The sequence below is a fragment of the Leptopilina heterotoma genome, unplaced genomic scaffold, assembly GCF_015476425.1.
Source record: "Leptopilina heterotoma isolate Lh14 unplaced genomic scaffold, ASM1547642v1 Lhet_100, whole genome shotgun sequence".
Lineage (NCBI taxonomy): Eukaryota > Metazoa > Arthropoda > Insecta > Hymenoptera > Figitidae > Leptopilina > Leptopilina heterotoma.
The window spans coordinates 1,510,567-1,528,879 of record NW_025110814.1 but is presented as its reverse complement, the minus strand read 5'-3'; the positions used below and the strand labels follow the sequence as shown (position 1 = coordinate 1,528,879).

At 30.9% G+C, this 18,313-nt stretch overlaps 1 protein-coding gene across 2 annotated transcripts in view; it reads right to left on the bottom strand.

Moving 5' to 3' along the window:
* Positions 1–18,313, bottom strand: part of LOC122499266 (ras-related protein Rab-43) — a 145,218-nt gene that overhangs the window by 123,113 nt on the left and 3,792 nt on the right. For both annotated transcript variants that reach the window (XM_043607523.1, XM_043607514.1), the window contains exon 3: positions 15,751–15,849. In XM_043607523.1, the coding sequence (XP_043463458.1) occupies positions 15,751–15,849 (99 nt within the window). The remainder of the gene's footprint in view (positions 1–15,750; positions 15,850–18,313) is intronic.

The following is an 18,313-nucleotide window of genomic DNA, read 5'->3' as shown; positions in this document are numbered from 1 at the left end:
CACGGTGCTGGGGCAAGGAAAGTTAAAAAATTTTGTTTACTTTTTCATTCGTATCTCATAGGGATACAGTAAAATAATGGGTAGCAAAATTATAGCCAAATAACCATGCTTTCCAAAAATACTTTTCGTTTGCAGATACATATTCAAGTTTGGCCGCTACACCGAAAAAAATGCCTAGGACCCGTATACCAGGAATTGACAAGGTTTCCTAGTTACGAGAGGAGCCAACTATAGAATCCTAGTCAAAGTAATAAAATTCAAGCATAGTTAAAGTGACCAGGAAAATTAGTCGATGCAATCAGGAAAAAATAGTCAAATTGACTAGGCCCAATGGGAAGTAAACGATTGGTTCAATAATGGGCCATGCTTGGCGAACTCCGTTCCATTATTGGAACATTAATGGCAACCATCATTGGACCACCAATGGTTTAAACTTGGGATGATCACGCTACTGCCAATGATCGGTAGCCAAGCATCGGGCCAATATTAGTTGCCAAGGAATTGCCAAGGAAACAAAATCGATTTTCAAAAGCTTGATTTTTTATTGGCAGCCAACAAAAAACCAAGGTTTTAAAAATTGGTTTTTTTAATTATTAATTAAAATTTATTTTTAAAAAATATATTTTTCAAAAATTTATTTTTAAAAATATATATTTTTTTAAATTAATAGAACATATTAATTTAATTTGTCACCTCTGGTAAAACAAAGATGAAAGACTGATAAATTCCCTCACTTTATATCTTACAGTGGAGGGATAACTGTGAATGTCTTTGCGAGAGAGGAGCAGGTACTTATATAGAGCCAGTGAAACAGGTCACAAGCGAGAAGAAATCACTAGCATGCACTCTGGCGGCGCTTGTCGGAAGTGGCGCAACGTTGGTTGCCAAGCGCTGTGTCGATAACGTCAGGATATGCATGCGCGCCAGAAAACAGTTCCGACAAGCGCCGCCAGAGTGCATGCTAGTGATTTTTTCTCGCTTGTGACCTGTTTCACTGGCTCTATATAAGTACCTGCTCCTCTCTCGCAAAGACATTCACAGTTATCCCTCCACTGTAAGATATAAAGTGAGGGAATTTATCAGTCTTTCATCTTTGTTCTACCAGAGGTGAAAAATTAAATTAATATGTTCTATCAATTTAAAAAAAAATATATATTTTTGAAAAATATTTTTTTTTTAAATAAATTTTTGAAAAATATATTTTAATTAATAATTTAAAAAAATCAATTTTCAAAACCTTGGTTTTTTGTTGGCTGCCAATAAAAAATCAAGCTTTTGAAAATCGATTTTGTTTCCTTGGCAATTCCTTGGCAACTAATATTGGCCCGATGCTTGGCTACCGATCATTGGCAGTAGCGTGATCATCCCAAGTTTAAACCATTGGTGGTCCAATGATGGTTGCCAATTGTTTTGCCAAGAAAAAACCATTGGGTACCAAGCATGGCCCATTATTGAACCAATCGTTAACATTGGCAACTTCCCGTTGGGGGAGAATAATATTAGATTTACACTGTGTATCATAATTATTTGAAATTGCTAATCAAATTCTTATTATCAAATAAAAGAGAAAAACTAATTAAAAGAAAAAAGAAAAAAATTAATTATTGTATTTGAACATATTTATATTTGACTTTGTATTTATATTCCTTGGAATTAATTTAAACTTATGAAATAAATATTTGACGCAGGGGGGACGCGAACACCTGAACCTAACGAATACGCACTTTGAAACCCGGAACGATAACTACTACACTAAACACGACTTGGTATTTTAATTTTTTAATAGACACTAGATTTTCGAGTCAAAATACAATACTTAATCAGATGATGTTTTATACATTTCAAGTACACAATTTTATACACTTGTCAAAAACTATTTATTTTTAATTATTTATGCCATTTAAATGAAAATAAATTTAAATACACAAATTATTGCAAAGGTAAATTTTCAAACACACTTCGCGATTAAAATAGTAAAATGTTGTCACCACGTGTGTAAAAATTTCGACGATTTATATTGAAACCTAACCAAAAAAATCTGAAAGAATTGACTAATATAATTAAATAGTTTACTTTCTAAAACGTGGACTATCTATATTTCCACACGGAGAAAAAAATGCTGTTGAATCAATGACATATGGGTTTGATTCATTGAATAGTGTCATAACGGGCTGCCTAACGTATATGCTGTTGTTTTGAAAGCACCGATTCTAATGATTCGATAGTATCACTTTCTTTGAAACAAAAGCATATTTCTCAAATTGACAGCATACTATGTTAATTCGAAGGTGAATCCTTTTGAATCAATAAACAAAATTTTTTAATTTAACAGTATATGCTTTTGAGTCAATGACTATAACTTTTAAATTTAGAAGCATCATTTTTATGATTCAAAAATTTGTACTCTTAATTTTTTTAGTTGTTGCTATCGATTGAATAACACCATACTGTTAATTCAATTCTTTTATGTGGTTAAATATATACCAACGATAAATTGAAAAAAGGGAATTTTTGTTCACATGTTTTTTATATACTATAATTAATTCTCACACCTTTAACACAACACTTTTTATACACATCTTTTTTTCAATTTTTCACACTAACATATACATCTTTATTATTATTTTCATTTTTTCCAACGGCTAAACACACACACACATACACATTCAAACACACTTATCTTTTTTAGTCAGAAAAATACGGCTATTCCCAAGCGGTCACCCATCCATTTAGTAACCGCGACCAACGACGCTTAACTTCCGTGATAGACGAGAACCGCCGCGCTGCAATGTAATACATCCGCTTCTCAACGTTGGGCACTTACTTTGTGGTTAAATACCGTGCTCGAGATTTTTCGCGTATATAAGGGAATTTATATTTAACTAGTCATTAATTAATTAAAAGAATTTAAATAATACTTTTTTATATTGGAATCTCAAAAACGACAGGTTTAATAAACATATAAATATATGTGGGTAAGTATTTCAATAAATTTAGTACCTGTCAATGTCTCAAAACATAGTGTTCTTATTTTTATAGCATATGCTATAGGCAGTCCGCAATAGCACCACTCATTGAAACGAAAGCATATGCTTTCGTTTTCAGAGCGCGCTTCTTTAGAGCAAACAATTTTTCATTTGATTTAAATTTACATGCATTTTCTTCAAATTTATCTATTAGATGCTTCAAATGAATAATGTCAAAGAAGCAATAAATTATTCTGTTGCTATGTATAGATGAACTATAGAAACAATTTGCACAATATCATTAATTCTACAGTACCGTACTTTTAATTTAAACAGTTTCATTTTTTCATTTTAAGCAATATACTTTTCGATTTGTTATAGTTGGTTACTTTTCAAGTTTTAATATTTGAGACAATTTTGCAATTCATTGCAAAATTAATCAAATATTAATAAACTTTGAAAATTCCTTTAAAGTGTTATTTTTACACTCACTTCTCGTGCGTGAGGAAATAATAAATTTTGCTTCTTTATCTCACATAATATTATTTAATGTATATTATAATTCCGTCTAATATATTTTTACAATATATTAGATAGAATACTGAATATGACATTAAAGAATATTATAAAAGTAAATTCATTTATTTTTATTTAGCCTTAATTTAGATTTTTTGTACCGGAGGTACGGTACAAAGTTGACGGTAAAGGCAAACTGGCATGGTGCGTCGCCTTTACGAGAGAGTCGGAAGACACGTCTGACTCGCCCTGTGTCTCCCGCTCGACTAACTCTCGCTCTTGAAACCTCAACCGTACCGCGCTTGCGCGGAACGGGTGGGGGCAACTCACGCGCTGATTGGCTCTTGCCAAGGTGGAAGGGATGTCGCGGATGCGACTCAGCAGAGGAGCATAAATACCGCGCATTTTCCCTGACTCACTCTCTTACCTCGCCAGACTTCGACGGAGCAACACGTCTCTCACACGAGAGACACGGACACCTGCGCTGGCGTCGCTGACGCCGCGCTCTCGCCAGCCAACTGTCACTCTGCCGAGTGACGCTCTCAGCCGCTGCCACGCCGCCACTTCAACAACGACGCCTCGCCTGCCACCTCGTCGCCTACATACCGTCAACTGCCTGCCATCCTCCTCAGGGAAATATTTGGAATAAATATTTTATTTTGGAATTTGGAAACGCCGTCTCTTCTCTATTCCGCTGGCTGCGGAACCTCACCATATTTACCAACCTGTCCTTTTCAGGACAAATAACGCAAACAAATTTCACATTGACAATTAGTCCTTTTAAGGATAAATTGTCAATTATTTTACGAAAGAATATTTTGGGTTCGAAAACATTCCACACAAAGAAGAGGAGTAACTCTGGTGTCTTAAGGCCTCGTGACCTTCTGCACCACCCCGAGGGTTAACGTTTTTTCCGTGACAACTTAAGGCCCACACTCGGGACCTTCTGGGTCAAGGGGAACGTAGCCCTTGAGGTAACGGAGCTTCTTCTCTCGCACTATCAAGCATTGACAACCGGCTCCAGGGGACAGTACTTCGAACCTTGCTTAGGTTCAAGTACCCGACACCTGGAGTAGAACGGGTCCTCGTCTCTCAGAACCCTGCTTGGATTCGAGGTCGACGTCACCGATCGGCTCTGTCAACTACTGCCGCTAAGGTCCTTAATATTATTTTTTGTGCTTCTCTCGCACCTTTGAGCCAGTCACTCACCTCCTCACAGTGACCGGTATCAGATTAATAAATGTGTCATTGAATCAATGACGGGGAATTCAATAGCATGGAGATATTTGATTCAACAGCACTTTTTTTTCAGTGCAGAGGTTCCGAGAAACCAGCAATTTTGATGTATGTAAGAACTCCATTTTATGTACACTAGCTCCTCCGACGGCCGCAAGCGGCCGTCTACGGTGCTAGTTTTTATATGTCCATTGTCCAAGTCCATTATTTCATTAATAATAATATTAATTATAATATTCAAATTTTTTCAGTTAACAATTTGCTTATTTATATTTGAAATGTTGACGTTTTTTTTTGACAATGCAAAATAAGATTTATTATGAGTATTTTCTCTTAACAAAAATAAAATTTATATATTCGCGCTCTTTTTAAATAACATACGACTGCAGCGCCACGTTTACATGTCCAAACAATTTTGAAAACACCCTTCTATGGGGCTGTCCATAAATTACGTAACACGTTTAGGGGGGAGGGGGGGTTCGAGAAAATGTTATCATATGTTACATGGGAGGGGGGGGGGGGTTAATCATCATTGTTACGTAATATTTATAAGGAACTTAATCTCTCTATAATGGATATATTTTTGAAAAGCTGTCCCTTGCCGCCACTTCAATATAAGTAAAAATCGAATCATTTCGCGAACCGATTCTTGGGAATAATATACAATTTTTATTGTTAAAAAATCAATGTTATATTTTTGGTTGTTCAGTATGATTAATAAAATTATTCCTCTAAATGTTTTTTATATTTAACTTAATTTTGTATTGCTATTGTACGATATAAATACTAAAAATAACAGTAATAAACAAATTTGTTTCGAAAAACGTTAGTAAAAAAATATTTTTAAAAATTACGTAACATTGATAAGGAGGGGGGGTGTAAAACGATTTTGTTACAACTTGTTACATAGGGGGAGGGGGGGTTCAAAATTTCACTAAAAACGTGTTACGTAATTTATGGACGGTCCCTATTAAGATTTTACATTCTCATTGCCCATTCTTTATTTCGATACTTTTCGATACATTCGACCTTTCCACTCCATGTCTTTTTTATTTATGTACAAAAAATAGACGCGAGTAATGATAAAAAATCGTTTTACGAAATCACGATAAATGACGCGAAAGATATAGAGGTAAACACTGTCAGAACAGAAGCAGACGCATGCGCATTATGGAAATAGGCAAAATTACTAAAATCCTAGTCAATTTGACTAGGATTTGCAGGGTTTTTTTTGCCAGGCTTGAATTTGTTGAATCAACCTAGCGATCCTAACCATAATGATTAGGAATCCTTATTACTTTTACTAGGTTAAGATTAACAATAGGGTCATAGTTAATAATACTATTGAGATTTTTTTCGGTGTAGATCCGAAAAGGTCTTACCTAACTATCCTTGTCCCATCCTCCTAGATACATATTAAATTTATTTTAATTAAATATTTTCGGAAGCCATAAATATATCAATAAAAAATGATTAATTAAACAAAGAAAAAATTTAACAATCTTTTGTTAATAAATTTATTTTATAAATAGTTATAATTATATAATATAACAAAATATTTTGTAATAAAACAACTAAAGACGGTAACGATTCAATTAAATAATTAAAACTGTACCAGGGTGGTCACAATTTTCAGTTTATCAATTTCCCTGACAATTTACTAACATTAATATTATTTTCCCTGAAAAAATTCTTTTTATAGGAAAATATGAAAGTTTATGGATAATAAGTAAAATTTATGAATATTTTAATAATTTCTAAAAATTATAATTATAAGGGAGCGTTCAAAAATTACGTAACATTATAAAGGGGAGGGGGGGTCTAGCTATTTGTTATGTACAGCAGAAAAATGGCACTAATGTATGTAACAGTGTATTACATGGGGGGAGGGGGGGTCAAATATTTCAAAAATTAGCGTTATGTAATTTGTGAACGTTCCCTAACCCTACGTGAATTTAGTTATTTTCTACAATTTTCAACTAAACTTTATTTCTAAATCAATTATTTAAAATAATTTTCCTAAATTTCTTCTAGAAATCATTTATTTAAATACAAAAACTCAATTTTTTATAATAATTGTAACTGTCTGTGTTTTTTTTAAGTTATTAAGGTAAAATATTTTTAAAAAATTATAATAAAGAAATTCTTACAATTAATTTTTTAAAAAATATTTTTCAATAATTTTTGAAAAATAATAGTTTTTTCATTATAGGACGTTGTCGGCAGTGGCGGGACAGGGGGTATAGCGAGACACTTCGATATTTCAAACAGATGAGTTGACAGTGCTGCCTTTTCTGGTGTAAAAGTAAAGTTTTATTCTGTTGAAGCTTTTTTATATGATACACACTTTTTGGACGTAAAATCTGTCACTTTAATGCTGACAATAGTTTTAAGCAAGTTTGAAAGTTTTATTCTTCGTAAGAAAAAGTGTTTATAAAATTAAACTTTTCAATATTTTGTGAAGGACAAATATGCTTTAATTTATTAGTATGTAAGATTCCTTCAAAATTCCTAGAGCATCCCGTGTAGAAATTTAACCATGGCCCAAATAGGGACCAGATCTTTTGATCATTGTGTCCCGTGTAGAAATTGCCATATCCAGGCCATAACACCATAACACCTTCCCAGGTAGTCGAAGATACAAGAATTCATTATCTTCATAACCAACATTTGTCCATATTTTGGACTTTTCTATATAGTACAAAGAAACAATTTTAAAAAATTACCTAATTACTTTAAAATTTTTATTAGACAACGTAATATCTTATATTTTCTTATTTAAAAATTAATTTTTTAACAAAAAGTCTGTGAGTTTTGTTATTTTTGTTTGCTTTCCCGTGTAGAAATTTAACCATGGCCCAAATCGGGGCCAGATCTTCTGATCATTATGTAGGCCATAACATGGCATGAAACACCTTCCCAGATCGGGCCCAAGTCTGGCCAGACTTGGGCCCGATCTGGGAAGGCGTTTCATGACATGTTATGGCCTACACAACCCGTGTAGAAATTTAACCATGGCCCAAATCGGGGCCAGATCTTTTGATCATTGTGTAGGCCATAACATGGCAATTTCTACACTTTCTTATGATCATTAATGATCATAAGATCTGGCCTCGATTTGGGCCATGGTTAAATTTCTACACGGGTTGTGTAGGCCATATCATGGCATGAAACACCTTCCCAGATCGGGCTCAAGTCTGGCCAGACTTGGGCCCGATCTGGGAAGGTGTTTCATGCCATGTTATGGCCTACACAATGATCAAAAGATCTGGCCCCGATTTGGGCCATGGTTAAATTTCTACACGGGAAAGCAAACAAAACTAACAAAACTCACAGACTTTTTGTTAAAAAATTAATTTTTAAATAAGAAAATATAAGATATTACATTGTCTAATAAAAATTTTAAAGCAATTAGGTAATTTTTTAAAATTGTTTCTTTGTACTATATAGAAAAGTCCAAAATATGGACAAATGTTGGTTATGAAGATAATAAATTCTTGTATCTTCGACTATCCGTCTTTTTGGTTTTCCGTCCAGGTGTTGCTGACGGAAAACCGAAGTTCCACTGTATTCATGAAAATATGGGTAATAATCTAAAAAAATTAAGCGTGTCCCGCCACTACCGACTGTTCCCTATACAATTGAAAAATTTTCAAAAAATTGAAATTTGATAAAATCTTTTAAAAATAATTGAATTTTTGAAAAATATAAATAAAAAAAATAAAAAATTTTTAAAAAATTTTAATTATAAATATTTATAGTTATTCCATTATATTTCGACTAAAGTCGTTGCCGACTAATTTTAAAAATTATAATATTTTGCAGGAATGATTTTAAAGACATTAGAATCACTGAACAAACAGAAGATTTTAAATATTTTTTATATTTATTGTAAAATAAGCATCTAAAGTATATGAAGTCGTAAAAACTGTCACATTTTCATCTATTAGAAAATATTAAAGAAAACACATAGTTTAGCCAGAGATGTTAAAAATGGGTCTCAAAACCTATTTAAAATGCTAAATACTAAATGGTATCACAAAAAGTATTTCAAATATAAAATATAAAATAGTTTTCAAAAAGTTATTTCAAATGCAAAATAGAAAATACGCATTTTCAAAATGGTTTTACAAAATAAAATGCTTTTTTTTAAATGAACTTTATTTTTACGTAACTTTTTGACTTTTCTATAAAATAAGATTGTACACGGAAAGAAAAGGTCTGGAAGAGATATCCATAAAAATATTGTTGAGCAGAATATTGTTGTGTTATCCAATTCAATGGAAGAGACAACTTTCAGAATGGAAGCACATTCCATATTCAATGGATGAGAGAGCCATATTATATTGTTGAATCAAATATGGATGTGACATCCATAGGCATGGTTGGGCTAACAATTCATGCTATGGATTTTCACATATCCCAGTAAAAAAAAAACTAATTCAAATGAATTGAAACGAATTAACATTTTTGGTAGGCTCCAATTCGTATTTGTCACAAAGCGGGATTCACTCAAGCTCTTTGTATATTCAATTGAATTTAATTCAATATGTACCAATTTGTCCAAACGAATTCGCATTCGAAAGAAATGGCCAAGGAATGCATTGAATTCGTGCTAACGAATTGAAAAAAATTAAAGGCTCAAAACTTGTCCAGTGAATTGGTACGGATAGAAGGTTCGGAAGTTCAATACAGTTTCACGAATTCAGGAAAATTGCATCATGGCTCCAATTCGTATTTGTCACAAAGCGGGATTCACGAAAGCTCTTTGTGAATTCTTTTTAATTCATTTCAATTAGTTTTCGTTTACTGGGATGGCTGCCTCATCCATATAAACTTTGGTTGGGAGATCCATAGTTAGTTCAAAATTTCGATACATGTTGCGCGCAATTCATTATCATGGCATCCATTTAAAAATGGTCGTCTCAATTTGTCCGTCGCGTCGGTTTCCTGTCACGTCTATATAATCGCGTTGTGAGTTTATTGTGTATAAATAGTGTTACAATTGTTTATTATTTATTATCGTTATTGTCTATTAGTGTTTATGTAAATTTATTTTCATGAAATATGTGTAGAGTATATAAGGAATATTATATGCTCAAATATTGTAGTTGCGTGTATAGTGTAGTGGATAGCGTTAGTGTTTAGTATGCGTTAGGTCTAGGGTTCGTGTCTCCCCCCATCGGTTAATAATTTATTTCGTTAATATGCGGTTATTCAATAAGTGGTGTGTATTAATTAACAAAAATGTGTATAAAATATCTCAAGTGACATTGAATTTAATTAATTGAGTGATTCCAATTTTTTTTTCCCATTTTCATTATTATGGATCACCCAACCATAGATCTTTTGCTGCTCCAACAATATACAGCCAGCCATAGAATATGGATGCAGCAACCTTAACTATGGATATCCCGTATTTTTCAATATAATATGGCTGTGATATCCATGTATCTGGATGTGTCAACTATTCCTTTTTCTCCGTGTATCCCTTATGAAACTGTTTTAAAGTGATTCACAAGTTATGAACGTTCAAATGAACGAAGAACTTTTTATTAGAAATATTTTTATAAATTACTGTTCGCAATAAAAATTAAAAACTTAAATTTTACACTTAGAAAGTTTATAATTCATTTTTTTATATCGACAAAAAATTATTGTAATAAATATTTACACAGAGAAAAAGGAATAGTTGACACATCCAGATACATGGATATCACAGCCATATTATATTGAAAAATACGGGATATCCATAGTTAAGGTTGCTGCTTCCATATTCTATGGCTGGCTGTATATTGTTGGAGCAGCAAAAAATCTATGGTTGGGTGATCCATAGTAATGGAAATGGGAAACAAAAAAATTAGAATCACTCAATTAATTAAATTCTATGTCACTTGAGATATTTTATACACATTTTTGTCAATTAATACACACCACTTATTGAATAACCGCATATTAACGAAATAAATTATTAACCGGTGGGGGGAGACACGAACCCTAGACTTAACGCATACTAAACACTAACGCTGTCCACTACACTATACACGCAACTACAATATTTGAGCATATAATATTCCTTATATACTCTACACATATTTCATGAAAATGAATTTACATAAACACAAATAGACAATAACGATAATAAATAATAAACAATTGTAACACTATTTATACACAATAAACTCACAACGCGATTATATAGACGTGACAGGAAACCGACGCGACGGACAAATTGAGACGACCATTTTTAAATGGATGCCATGATAATGAATTGCGCGCAACATGTATCGAAATTTTGTACTAACTATGGATTTCCCAACCAAAGTTTATATGGATGAGGCAGCCATATGTGAAAATCCATAGCATGAATTGTTAGCCCAACCATGCCTATGGATGTCACATCCATATTTGATTCAACAATATAATATGGCTCCCTTATCCATTGAATATGGAATGTGCTTCCATTCTGAAAGTTGTCTCTTCCATTGAATTGGATAACACAACAATATTCTGCTCAACAATATTTTTATGGATATCTCTTCCAGACCTTTTCTTTCCGTGTATCTCATTTTCGAATGCTTGATGTGAAATCCTATGTAAATATTGAAACTTTGAACCTAAAAATTTCCGTTTTTAGTATGTAAAAATGAATATTTTCTAATAAAGTTTGGTAAAATTTAAAAGAAAATGAATTAGCCCAAGAATCTCCTTAAGGTACTACTACACTTTAGAAGGCTCTTAAAAGACCAAATTAAAAAATTTTTTTTCTTAGGTCTTTTATTATAAATATAAAAAAAACTTTTTTGTCTATATTACACGGAGAAAAATTCTTTTTAATGATTACAATAGTCTACATTACAGCTCGGATATGTGACCACTTTTTGGAATGATTACGAAGACTATGTAATGTGCTAAGAATTGAGTAGGAACGATTACTATAGCTGTTGTAAGGGATACCTTCATGTTTGTACTCCTTACAACAGCTATAGTAATCATCACAAAAAGTGGTTTTTAATTTTTATTTAATATCATAATCTGCAGACAGCATTCAGATCGAAACTCCAAAAAGTTAGTTGTTCAATTGCGGACAGTTTATCTCAAGATTGACAAATCGGAAACAAAAAGTCCAAATTGTTTTTTAAAAAGGAAGGTGTCTTGCATAGAAATCTACCACCAATAATGAAAAATCGACTAAAATAAAAAAATAGCAGATGTTTAAATAATTTTTGTCAAAATACACTATGTTTTTCAGTATTTTTCTAGTCTGCAAAAATGTTTTTTTTGAATTTTTTGACCATTTTCTGGTAAATTCTCACACAAGACATGCTAACAAACAAAACGAGTTATCATTTATTAAAATCGGTTCAGTAGATTCAGAGATAAACTTTCCGCAATTTGAGAAAACATTATTTTGAGAAAAACGCGTTTAAACTCATATGTATCGTTAGAGGCCATCCATAAATTACCTAAAATTCTTTTGCAAATTGAAACCCCAACCATTTTTTTTATTTCAGACACTGTTACATACATTAGCACCAATGTTTCTACTCGTCGTAACAAAAAGCTGGACCCCACCATCCCCTTAAAGACTTACTTAATTTGTCAATGACTTTTTTTATTAATTGAATATTTTTTGAAAAATTTACTTTTTTTTACAATTGGTTATAAATACTTTAGGAGGTGTTTTCTGAAGTCATAAGGAGTTAAAAAATACAATAAAAAAATAAAATTTTTTTAAATTCTAAAGTGTAGTATTTAAAAGAAAAAATTGCTACAATATAAAAAAAATTTTCTTGTATTTTGCATTTTCAAATACAAAATAATGAAAAAAACCATTTCAAATCAAAATGCAAAATGGTTTTCGGCAAATGCATTTAAAATGTAAAATGAAAATAGGCATTTTGCATTTGAAATAGATTTATTTGAAATAGTTAACATCTCTGGTCCTGTGTTAGATAAAACTGAAAGAAAACAGCAAAAATTTGCAAAAGGCAAACATGGTTAAATAATCAGGGTGTCCAGCGAATTATGATTTTCAAATTCCCGACAAAATCCCGGATTTCCCGGACCTAAAACTAAATTATTCCCGGATTTATTTTTAACCTTTAAAGTGCTAAGTGTTGAAAAATCACGCTCAGTGCTAACCCCGGTCTGTCAGACCGCTATTCCCTTTTGACAGTTTTTTAGTCATTTATAATTTTTAAAAGGCAACTATTATAAATATTTTTTACTTTTTAACAAAAAAAGTCATTTCTGTATTATGCATTTATTTATTTTATTTATTTTATAAATGCAGTCTATGAGAACTGTCAGTAGAACTAGCTGCGCGTCAAGTTGCGCAGACGTCACTCATGGGAATATACTGGAATATACTTTCACTTAAAGCTAACCCCGGTCTCACAGACCGCTATACTTCAAATATTTATTTATATTACAAAATTTAACGAATAAAAACTTTTGAAAAAGTTGTCTCCTAACAGATTTTTATAAAATATGAAGCTACTAAAAAGTTCAAGTTCTTATTATACTTTGAAAAAAAGTTACAAGCAAAGAAAATTTTAATAGCGGTCTGTCAGACCGGCATAGCACTTTAAAGGTTAAGACATTAATGACTATACTATTAAAATTTCATAATTTTTTAAATACAGTGGAAACTGAATTATACGAAATAATTCAGGCAGGATCTGGTTCAGATAATCAAAAGTTCAAATAATAGAAATTGCAATTATTTTTTTTATATTTGTGGATATATGATTATTTCTGAATTATTTTGCAATACCCAATGGCATTTATGTCTTCTTTTAGATATTTACATTAAAAGTCACTGAGGTTCAACTGCAATAACTTAAAAATATTAGGATTTATAATTATACTTTTAATTGAAGACTTTAAAATGTTAAAAATGTATGCAACAATTATATAAATAATAATAATATACGGTCAATTCTACGTCACAAGTATATTTTATTTATAGTATATGGAGTGTATAACTCCTTTTTCATTTTAAGCCAAGTATAATAAAGTAAAGAAAAGTAAAGATTTCCTTCTTCTTTTTCTTTACTTTATATTTTATTTATTCCTTTTAGAAAAAAGGTATACGTATCCTTTATTTTTCTATTCTATAGGGGGACCAAAATTGTTTTTGCAAACTATCCTTATTATTTGTAAGTATGTATTAGATAAATTTTCTAAATTCAATAGTTTTAGAGTTATAGATTTTAGAGTCTACTTTTAAAAATCCAAAAATTTGGTTACCTATAAGAAATGAAAAAATAGATTTACAATAATATATTTTCATCCTAATTGAAAATGTGGACTGAAATTTAACGTGAAATTGCCTATATACTTATAATATATCTTTTTTTCATTTTTGAAAAATATAAGACTGAAGGTAGTTCTCTGGCTTCTACTCTTGTAAAAATTTATTTTCTTCAAATTTTGAGGAAATGTTTCTTTTGGTGCCCTTTAAATGTAAAAATTTCAAAACCCTTTGCGATGCTAAATTTTGACTTATTCAAGTTCAAACTTTCACTTTTCCATGCGTTTATGTTAAAAATAGAAAATGTCAACCACAATATCTCGTATTTTGACATGGAAAAAGGTTTTGAAGTTTCTATCACACACAGGAAAAAAAAAGTCTGACTCCGTTTACACCTTAAATTCAGCCCATGTATTTCACATAAGTCTGTCCTTGTTTAATGGGGCTGACTCCGTTTACACCTTAAATTCAGCCTCGAAAACAGGCTAAAAGTAAAACTTTTTTTTTAGTGTGCATTTAAAAGGCATCCGAAGAAATATTTCCTCAAAATTTGAAGAAAATCTATCGAAAATCAATTTTTAAAAGAGTAGCAGCCGGAGAACTACCTTAAATTGAAAATTTTTTTATAGATTTCAATGAATTAGAGAAAATTTCCAAAAATTCCCGGATATTTTTTCAATTCCCGGCAATTTCCCAGGTTTTTCCCGGTCGAACTAAATTCCCGGCAAATTCCCGGTTTTCCCGTTTTTCCCGGACGCTAGACACCCTGAATAATACATATTTACGGTACTCTGTATAGTTGAACTACATTTCCCCCAACCCCGTGCACTACAATGCCCCCAAGCACTTTTTTCACGTTGACTTCAATATCTTAATAAAAACAAAATTAAACGTCAAAACAATACTAAATTTGTGTTCAGATGTAAATTTTACATGGAAAAAGCACTAACCTGATACTTTTTTAACGAGCCTTACATTTTTTTCAAGTCACTAAAAAACGGAAATATGGTTTCGAAATCTAGTGTTTTTGAAGTGACGCCACAACTTCTTTTAGAAGAAGCACAATAAACCCAAAATGATATACATTAATATACTTTGATACTTTAAACCTACCATACCAACGGCAAGTAATTCAATTCATTCGTTTAGTCGGTAAAGCCAGTGCACTACATTACCCCCTGCACTACATTACCTCCCTCTACTCTACATATAAGATTTTTCATTAATATTTTTGATAATTCAATTTTTTTCAAAATTTGCAATTAAAATTCTTCAAAAGTTGATTCTCAAAAACTGTAACAAAATACTTGAAAAAATTAATGATATTTAATTAAATTTTAGAAAATTTCAATTATTCAAAAAGATTTTTATTACAGATATATTTGAAAAATTTACTAATTATATCTTAAAAAGTGATTCAAAAATAATTTTTGAAAGATTTGTTTATAGTTATTTTTTGCACTTTAAAAATCAATATAAGTTGCATTTTATACTAAAACATGTGGTATTTTGTTGCAATATGCGGAAGAAATGTAGAAAAAGTCGCAGTTTTTTAAAATAAGTCAAATAAAAGTCTTAATTTCCCTGACAAAAAATTTTTTTCTGTCATTTCCCTGACTTTACTGACATGTGGCCACCCTATGTACTTTTTTGTTTATATAGTTTTTCATTTTCTTTGAAGAAAACGTTTACGATTTGTCTTTTAAAAACAAACTTTTTCTTAAAAGTAGGTACTAATTAATAATTTGAAAAAAAAAAATAAAATTTGCTTACCAACTAAAATTAATAGAACGTGAGATGAAGAGTATTTACGAACTTCTTCTATCCATCGTTGTAGACTTAAAAAACTAGAACGTTTCGTGATGTCATACACTGAAAAAATGAAATTAATTAATAAACTAAATAAAATAAATTGTTAAACAAAACTGAATAAACTGCATGAATAAACTAAATAATTATTATTCACTATTGTACAAGAAACATTATAGTAAAATTATTTGTTCAATAATTTAACAATAATCCAGTTTGAAGTTAGTTGTAGGGTCAGTCCATTATATTTCATCTGAAGCCGTTGCGGCCTATTTTTAAAAAAATCTCATAATTTGTAAAAATGATGTTTAATATCCATACACGGAGAAACTTTTAATACCACTAATTCTTAAAACTGGTGAGACATTTTAGTATGTTAGGTTAGATTCAAGGGAAAAACGACATAGGTTATAGAAATTGCTATTGAGACTATCAAAAACACTCATTCAGTATATATTTTACAGTTCTTCATAAGGAAACTAACGAAAATTAGTATGTTGTTTTAGAAAGAAAATAATAATTTTTGCAAAGTTGGGAAAGCCATGAATTAAAAAGAAACGGGGTGCGACCGTCTGTACCAAAAACATAAGTCCCGAATGCTCATTATGCCGAATACATAATTTAGAAATGACTAGATACGCGAATCCTCAATAAACTAAATTATATATTGAATGAAATTCAAAAGTCGAGAATAATCATTTGATACATTCTGCATAATGAAGAATATTAGTTTACACTAATTCCTTTTCTCAAAAATTTGAAATTATTCTAAATTTTTATGTTTGGAATTTCCACTTTACCTACATTTTATTTCATTTGAATTCTAATTTAGTAGAATATTTAATTGTCCGAATTATAATTTGGCAGAATGTCAATTCGATCGATTTTATATTTGCAAGAAATTTAATTTGAACGAATATCAATTTGTAAGAAACACTTTTTTGTAGAATTTTAATTTATCAAAATTGTAATTTTATAGAATATTAATATTGCCAAATCTAATTTTCGTAGATATCTTCTTTATCACAATGATCAAATGTTCGAATTCTCAAAACCCTAATTTCATTTTTTCTAAAAATGGCTGCAACGTAAATATTTGGCGCAATTTTTAAAATTCTGATTTCTGATTGGTCAATTTTAAAAATTGCGCCAAATATTTACGTTGCAGCCATTTTTAGAAAAAATGAAATTAGGGTTTTGAGAATTCGAACATTTGATCATTGTGATAAAGAAGATTTCTACCAAAATTAGATTTGGCAATATTAATATTCTATGAAATTATAATTCTAATAAATTAAAATTCTTCAAAAAAGTGTTTCTTACAAATTGATATTCGTTCAAATTAAATTTCTTGCAAATATAAAATCGATCGAATTGACATTCTGCCAAATTATAATTCGGTCAATTAAATATTCTACTAAATGAGAATTCAATTTAAATAAAATGTAGGTAAAGTGGAAATTTCAAACATAAAAATTAGAATAATTTCAAATTTTTGAGAAAAGGAATTAGTGTAAACTAATATTCTTCATTATGCAGAATGTATCAAATGATTATTCTCGACTTTTGAATTTTATTCAATATATAATTTAGTTTATTGAGGATTCGCGTATCTAGTCATTTCTAAATTATGTATTCGGCATAATGAGCATTCGGGACTTATGTTTTTGGTACAGACGGTCGCACCCCAAAGAAACACAACAAATTAATTGTCTATAGATACTCATAGAGACGATAGTGATACTTGGATCTGATGGTAGATGGCATTAGTGTATGTCACTGTAACTGTAGGTAAATATATTTAACACGACGTAAGAAACCTAACCTATATTATTAACGCACACACGCACACGCAAGTAAAGACACGACGATTGGTCACGGAAACCGAAAGATCGCACGATTCGTTAGAAGTACACAGCTGAATCGTCCTTATATATTAAACGAGTGGAAAAATATGTGCCTTCGAGAGAGAGCATTTTTTAAAATAACTTACTAATCAAATTATGTAAATAAGTAAAAGTCGTGAAAAAAATTATGTTATATTGAGGAACAGTTCTTGAATTTAATTTGGCATGAGGAGACATTCACGTTTATTAATAAAAGGTTTTTTTCTTTCATACACGTGTGAATTTCAACTTCGAAAACATTAGGGTTAGTTCGCGACGTCAGGTGATAGACTCGGTGATGCTCGGGCGAAATCGGTTAAGTCCGCCCGCAGTCCTTCCAAAATTGGTATGTTACGTTAGAATGTCTGTTATATATTCTATCTATATGTGGAAAAAAGGTTAGAATTACCGTATTATTTCACAAACAAAAACTAGCATTTTATTCTTTTCTAAAGAAAAATAAGACTATTTCTAATGCAGATAGTAATTTTTGTACACCGAAGGTTGCTTAATATATAACGAACTTATCATATTTTCGTATTAATGTTGAAATTATTAGCACAACGCACGAAAAATCCTCACATTCTAACGTACTTTTAGAATAAAGATAACCAAATATATTTAATATTAGAAGAAAAAGT